General features: G+C 36.6%; 1 protein-coding gene across 3 annotated transcripts; it reads right to left on the bottom strand.

Moving 5' to 3' along the window:
* Nucleotides 1-220: 220 nt before the first annotated feature.
* Nucleotides 221-6,042, bottom strand: LOC132154543 (tripartite motif-containing protein 16-like). 3 transcript variants are annotated; one of them, XM_059563140.1, is made up of 7 exons: nt 5,869-6,042; nt 3,133-3,581; nt 2,842-2,937; nt 2,503-2,736; nt 1,341-1,500; nt 1,124-1,183; nt 221-867 (listed from the first exon to the last, which is right to left on the bottom strand). In XM_059563140.1, the coding sequence occupies exons 1-7, from the start codon at nt 6,017-6,019 to the stop codon at nt 338-340; spliced, it is 1,680 nt and encodes a 559-aa protein (XP_059419123.1). In that variant the 5' UTR covers nt 6,020-6,042; the 3' UTR covers nt 221-337. The 3 variants fall into 3 exon arrangements, with proteins under 3 accessions (XP_059419123.1, XP_059419121.1, XP_059419122.1); XM_059563138.1 differs by lacking the exon at nt 5,869-6,042 and having other exon boundaries at nt 3,133-3,587; XM_059563139.1 differs by lacking the exon at nt 5,869-6,042 and having other exon boundaries at nt 2,842-2,931; nt 3,133-3,587.
* Between the last annotated feature and the right edge of the window lie 1,405 nt (nt 6,043-7,447).

Here is a 7,447-nt window from a genome sequence, read left to right as displayed (position 1 = left end):
AGCATGGAAGTAATAGAACGTTTCTCACTGATACGAGAGAAGGAGCATTATTATGATAGTTTCTCATTATTATGACTTAAAGATTCATATTTTTTTACTTAACTGTGGCTGGGATGGGCCTCTGTGCTTACGCCCTCAGACACTCTACATCACTTGAATCACACGGCTGGGAAATACTCTCAGCCAATCAGATCCAAGGTCCAGAAGTAACTGTTGTAAATGTATAATGGACACACACAAAGAGTGGGCACAAAAAATAAACAATTCTGTCTGTGTATGATTCGTCATGTAGCTCAATCCTTGGATCATGGAACAAAGACATTTGTAATATCTCAATCTACTCTCTTAGATTACACAGTTTCATTGTTGATTTCAAATATATCCTAAAGCCAGGATAAAGCGGGTGAGTGAATGTTGTCTGGACTCTGTGAATGAGGGTCATTGGGTCAGAGACTCTGTAGAAGGACAGAATTCCTGCTCTGTGATCCACATACACTCCTACTCTACAGGATCTGGATGGTTCAGGGAGTTTAGTCTTTATGCTACTGTGCAAAAATAAGTGACAGGACTGAGAGCACTGCAATATCCAGGACTGATTATTATATCCAAATAAACGATCTTTAGTTTCTCCCTTCCTGCTGATGCTCTTATATGACACTGATATTCCCACACCACCACTCCACTCCACCTCCCAGTAACAGCGTCCAGACACCGTTTCTCTGCACAACACCTGAGGCCAAACATCAAATCTGTCTGGATGATCTGGATACGGCTGCTCTGTTTGAGTATATGTAGCCACACTTTTTTCCTCAGACAGACAAAGCTGTTTATGCAAAGTGTTTGGATCCAGAGTGAGCTGATGGGAATCTGATGAAAATAAAAAATGCATTTAAATTTTAACTGTTTCATTTTAATCTCAGTTTTATAGTACATGAATGTTGTATTATTTTGTTGATTTTGAAAGGATCCATTAAACATTTTTTTTTAGCCATTTCTGTGTGTGTGTGTGTGTGTGTGTGTGTGTGTGTGTGTGTGTGTGTGTGTGTGTGTGTGTGTGTGTGTGTGTGTGTGTGTGTGTGTGTGTGTGTGTGTGTGTGTGTGTGTGTGTGTCATAGTGACTTACACTGCAGGAATTCCTCCCTGGTCCTGGGTTCATTATTGGAAAAAATGTTGATGTATGTAACTAAGAAAATAAAAACATGTCATTTGAATAGTTATTAATTTGAATAATTATAGGAAATAAGTGTTATTTTCATATTGGATTTTACTATACTCCAGTTTCTTCAACATTGTTATAAAAAAATTTTTTTTTCAGAAAGCAACTGTTTCTCTCACTGTACCTCCACCAGTTAACTGTTCAATTTTCTCTTTACAGATCTCCTCCAATATTTCTTTCAAGTGAGATACAGATGTTCTCACATCATCATAAAGGAGGACAGGACTGACAGCAACTCTGGGAACACCTGTAGATTCCAGAGGTTCAGAGAGAGACTGGAAACTCTAGAGAGAATAAATACAGAAACATCAAAGATAAGAAGAAACCAAAACTTCATTACCAGCATCCTCCCCTATATTTTATTGCACCTATTTTTCCTATAGCATGTCCAACACCAGGGTTATCAACAAGGGGTTTGTAAAGCCTTGGTGTCACTATACATAGTCACTTCACATTCATTGATGATAATAATATTTTTTCTAAAAAAAATAAATAAATTATAAATTCCTGAAAAATCATATATTATCATTTTAGAGTAAGCATATTATTATCCATATTATAAATCTAAATGCAAATATTTAGTGACCTTTTGTGTCTGTTTGCTAGAAATGACCTAAATTACTGTTTTGCAGTGTCCATTTTTGAACTGACTTTGTATCAAGTTGAAAATAAAGAATAAAAAAAGTTAGTCAACATTGCCTACATTTAGTTTATTTCTAAAATCTAAAAAATGAGTGTGTGAGGGTGTGTGCATGGGCTAATGATCATGATCACTTATGTTCTAGACTTGTGTAATGGGGTCCCTGCATGGGTCGGTTCACAGCCTGAACTCCAGCAGTCTCTGTACTGTATTCATTTTGTAAATTTAATTTGTAGTAATTTCCTTAATGTTCTCATGGGCTCTTCAGGCCCATGCAATCTGAGTAATTGTCACTTACACACACAACCTCACACTTTTCAATCTCTAGTCTATAAGAAAGAATCTGCTTTAAATCTACAGTATATTGGGAAAGGAATGTGAATATAAAAAGACAAATGTAAAAGTCATTATCACATCAAAATTGAAAATGACAAAAATGACAAGATCTGAACAATTTGTGTCTATTATATAACTGGTATCAGACAACATTTTTATATACAAAACTGATATGTTTTGACGAATATTATGATATTATTTTAGTGTCTCAGATAATAGTTTTATAACATTTCAATTACAGTTAAATTAGGAAATAAATCTCTTGTCAAAAGATATTCCTTAGGACAACAGTGCTGTTAGTCTCTGTTACCTGTAGGAAATAGATGTGGTCGTCTATGTGTAGAAGCTGCTCCAGCTCAGCATCTCTCCTCTTCAGATCATCAATCTCCTGCTGCAGTGGCTCCAAGAGTCCTTCAGCTCGACTCACTTCAGCCTTTTCCTGATTTTTGATCATCTGCATCACCTCAGAGCGGCTTCTCTCAATGTATCGGATCAGTTCAGTAAAGATCCTCTCACTGTGCTCCAATGCCGTCTTTGCAGAGCTCTGTTACAACATACAGACAATAAGATCATCAGTCTGTTAGCCACGGTGGGATTCAGTGGAACTGGAAATGTGGTCCAACACTAACCAGATTAGTCTGAGTCTCACCTTGTGAGTCTTAATAGTCTCTTTGAGCTCTTGAAGCTGCTTCTGTCTCTCTTGGATTCTCTGCTGACATTTTCCTTTTATCTCTCCAACCTGATTCTGAGGCATGGAAAAAATTTACACTTTAGAAATCTTCAGTCATCATTTGTGAAAAGATGATCAGTTATCATCAGTTTGTTTGAATGGTTTCCAGATATTTCAAATATATTAATATTAATATGGGATAATCTCATCATAGACTCCATAACTGGTTTAATAACTGCAATCAACACCATTTACTTATTTTTTGCATACCTGTTTCTCAGTCCTCTCTGCTTCAGCAGAAACAGTATCGTGATTTTTGTGTTCATCCATCACACACATGAAACAAACACAACGCTTGTCAGTTCGACAAAAAACCTCCAGCAGTCGGTCATGTTTAGAGCAGATCATCTTCTGGAATCGTCCAGTATCAGTTAGTTTATGTCGCTTACTTGAACGAGATTCCTCATGACACTCAAAGTGAGTTTGACAGTAAGAGTCAAGACACACCAGACAGGACTTTACAGCTTTGCGTTTTCTTCCAGTACAAACATCACACTTCACATCTCCAGGTCCAGCGTAATTGAGAGAGTGACCCATCTGGACTTTTTTCTTCTTCAGTTTCTCCACCATGTCACTAAACATCACATTCTTGTTTAAAGCAGGTCTTGGACTGAAGGTCTGTCTGCACTGAGGGCAGCTGTATACTCTCCTCTGATGATCTTTATCCCAGCCATGGGCGTCAGTTTGGTTTGAAATGTGGTGGGGACAGAGACGCATTCAGAAGTGCATTTTCAGAAGTGGTGGGTACAATGATGCATTTTTTTTTCTCTTTCGCGCAGGTCATGTTTTGAAATACGTCCTGTATCTTATTAATGTAAATAAATAAAAATGTATACAAAAATGTGATGATGTCCGACTTGTTTTATGAAGAAGAAAGCCGTACAAAGCATTAGACATATGATATATGACCCACTAATCTGCTTCATATCATCATATAAGTACCATGTTGACAATATGACATGGCCATGACGTGGTTTAATGTACCTAAACAATGATTACCAATTTTCTCTTTCATGTTGCTTTGTTATAACCACTGAAAACGGGGAAAAAAATCTAACCCAAAATCGGGCCTCGCTCTACATTATCCCGCTTATTACATGGCTACCCACCAAATAAATCAATAATTTGACACAAAATATTGATTTAAAAAAGAGTTTATTGATTTAAACACTTATTTGTATTGTATTGTATTGTATACAATTGTATTGCTTCCGCTAAAGAAAATAGTTCCGTCTCTACGATTAGAATCCTGCCGCGTCCACAGCAACGCTCTGTTTTTCATGGCAACGGTGTTATTATCAAGAAATAACAGACAACACAACTTAAGCACTACAAATTTTATCAAGATTGAAAAAGCAAAAATACGTGTAGCACATGAACACTATTGACTATCACACCATGATCTGAATGCTCTCAATTCACAACAACATGCATCCATCCAATCTACATCAGGCATTTTGACTAAAACTTGATCCATTCCTCATCATCATCATCATCATCATCACAACTATTTCAGAATTCAGCAATAGATTCAAGCAATAATTAAACAAGATACTGACTACTCAACAATCATCTCCCCCAACACTTGCTGTATGAACGCAAACCGTAACTAGCTAATTAAGTTGGTGGCTAAGGAAGTCTAACGTAACATTAATTGCAAGAGAAGAATTAAAACAGCCGATCCCTTGTGTGCAAATGCACAAGACCTAGCTATAATACCAGCAAATCTTAATAAACATAAGTTATCGCGTCTTACCTTTGTGTCAATGGTCTGCAGACCCATGCTGTGTGTACAACAACATCCATTTGTTCTACAGGTTATCACTTTGATATGTTATAGTCCATGGCACTAGGATGCAACCTTGTGATATTGTATGAAGGCTAAATGACTTGCTCGTCTATGATACATTCGCCAGAAATTCTGGCCAATCCCAACAAAGACTAGGTAGCCTCGTTCCCGCTCGTTCACTGTCCATTTCAAACTGTCAACTCATTTGAAAAACATTCTTTAAAAAAAAGAAGCGCGATAGTCATATAGACGGTTTTATCGGGCGCACGCGCCTGGACCTAAGTTAACTTCCGGTCTGTGTTGTGTATATCGGTCTGGCTGCAGTGCCTTCTACAAACGCGGTTAAAGTCAAGGCGATGAGTAGACTGAGGGCTCAGGTGGTTGTGCTGCGGGATGTGTTTCCCATACATTTATTTATTTTTGGAAACTCACCACAATTTTAAAACTGATCGATTTTCAAAAAGGCTTCGCTGAATAAACATGAGTAACGTTATGTACTGCACGTTTAATAATAATAATCCCTTACATTTATATGTTTAAATATCAAAACGAGGCACAGGTGTTTTTTATATCGCTGTATTTCTGAAGGAAGACTTGCATGTTATATGCCTGATAAAGCAGCGTGTGTGCGCGTACTTTGTTTACAGCTGTTACTGGGGAAACCTCCATTTCTCGCGCTTTATGTCTATGCTTTAAAACATCTCCTATTGGCAAAGAATGGATTTGCATTCTCATTAAGTCCGCCTGATCCATGCAGCAAACATATTTTGTTTGTTATCAAAAAATATCTACTCTAGAGGGACTTGGCTGTTGTTATTGATTCTATTTGGAAGTCTACCGGAAGTTAAGTTAGGTCCGCAAAAGCGCGCATGCGCAGTAACGTTTGTTTATGTTGTTGCCGTTGAAACCGTCTATAGAGAAAATAATAACAGTGACACGATGACTCCCCCTCCCCCAACCTAGAACGTATCCCAATGTTACAGTTGTTGCAGTTTTAATGAACAGAAAAGCGTGTAGCCATCGCAGCAGCAGAACTCGAGGTTTAAAAACCCTCGAGTTCTTTTACTTTAAAAAAAAAAAAAAAAGGTGGTGGGTACAAAATGACTCATGACGAAATCTGGGGGGGACGCGTCCCCCCCGTCCCCCCCGAAATCGACGCCTATGATCCCAGCAGTCTGTAATGCAGTTCATACAGTAACTGTGTCCACAGGGGATGGTCACTGGTTCCTTCAGTAGATCCAGACAGACTGAACAGCTGAACTGATCCTCAGCCACTGAAATTTTAGCTTTTGCCATTTTACTGCACATACATTCAGACAGAGAGCAACAACTATCTACATCGGTTTCGTTTCTCGGTAATATGAAGAGAAAAAATGGTTTCCTGTTGTTTAAGAGACGTGTGCAAAACAGGTGGGTGAGACATCCGGTGTGGTTTGCCTGTATTTTACTGTAGATAATAAAGAACATCCAGTAGATGTCAGACTCAAGCTGAAGCCAAGGCTGACTGTATAATTTCATGTACAATTTGTGTACATAATGCAAGTTATATCAACTAGAGGAACACTTTCCTGCAGTAACAATACTTAGATTCACTATATATATATATATATATATATATATATATATATATATATATATATATATATATATATATATATATATATATATATATATATATATATATAAAAATTCAACCTGGGATCAAATCAGCAGTTACAAATTATGGTCTTAGATTTTATTTGAACAGCCAAACAAAATAATATTGGAAGTTTGTGTATAACCTTGTTATATGTAATGAGTATTTTTTACATGTATGAAAATATAAAAGTGTAGTAATTATTTATCCAGGGTATTCGCACAACACCTGATCTTGACTGTTATATATGTGTCAGATGCCGGCTGGTTAGTGGGAGATATTCATTTGTTCAATCTGACACATTTAAGGCATTCGGCATGAATTAAATCAAAAGCTCAAACAATGTGGAAAAACAGACAAATCAAATGTGTGTGACAAAATTGCTTTTATTGTGTTTGGTGTGGGAAAACAGAAAAATCCAATGTCCTATGTGTATTATGATAATGTGAATGATAAAGTGATGAGATTTCAACTCATTTTTCATTTGATTTGCAAGCTTACAGAGCAGTGTTTTTGTAACGCTTTACAAGTAACGTGAATTATGTAATCAGATTACTTTAACTAGTAAAGTGATTCATTAGTTTTTAATTTCAAAGAAAATATTAGTTACTTTTTCAAAGGAACACTAGTTACTTTGTTTTCCCATTTATTGACTGACAGCTCTCCTGTCCCAATGTTGAAATAAAATCAGAAGGCGTTCTGTACGCTGTGAAAACATGATGCTCACGTGATCATTGTGCATTTACTCATAATCTCACTTGCAGAAAACAGAAAACAAAAATCAGTATTCCTCTACATGAATAAAAATTGTTAAATGCAAACTCAGAACATGACGAAAGCATGCAAGAATGAAATGTTAAATAACCCAAATGAGAAAGATGAAAGATGAGAAAAAGTAATGCAAAAGTAACTGAGTACTTCCCACGAAAAGTAACTAATGCAATATTTCAATGTATTACTTTTAAAAGTAATTAACACAATCTGTAAGTATGTTTTTTCAGCAGTATGTTCTTTGTGGTTGAAGATACACACCTTTTGACAAACACACACCTTTTTGCACACGTCTCAAAACAGGAAATTTAGTTAAGAGAAACTGAAAC

This window comes from Carassius carassius, chromosome 12 (genome assembly GCF_963082965.1).
Source record: "Carassius carassius chromosome 12, fCarCar2.1, whole genome shotgun sequence".
NCBI classification, from domain to species: Eukaryota; Metazoa; Chordata; class Actinopteri; order Cypriniformes; family Cyprinidae; genus Carassius; species Carassius carassius.
Note: the sequence above shows the minus strand (reverse complement) of the source record. Positions and strands in the feature narration are given on the sequence as shown.

Bases quoted from the DNA above. Each gene is read 5' to 3' on its own strand.
- LOC132154543 (XM_059563140.1), bottom strand. From the start codon at position 6,019: ATGTGCAGTAAAATGGCAAAAGCTAAAATTTCAGTGGCTGAGGATCAG. The intron at 2,938-3,132 runs GTATGCAAAAAA...TCCATGCCTCAG, and splicing joins CAGAGAGGACTGAGAAACAG to AATCAGGTTGGAGAGATAAA. The intron at 1,501-2,502 runs GTAACAGAGACT...TATTCTCTCTAG, and splicing joins ACCACATCTATTTCCTACAG to AGTTTCCAGTCTCTCTCTGA.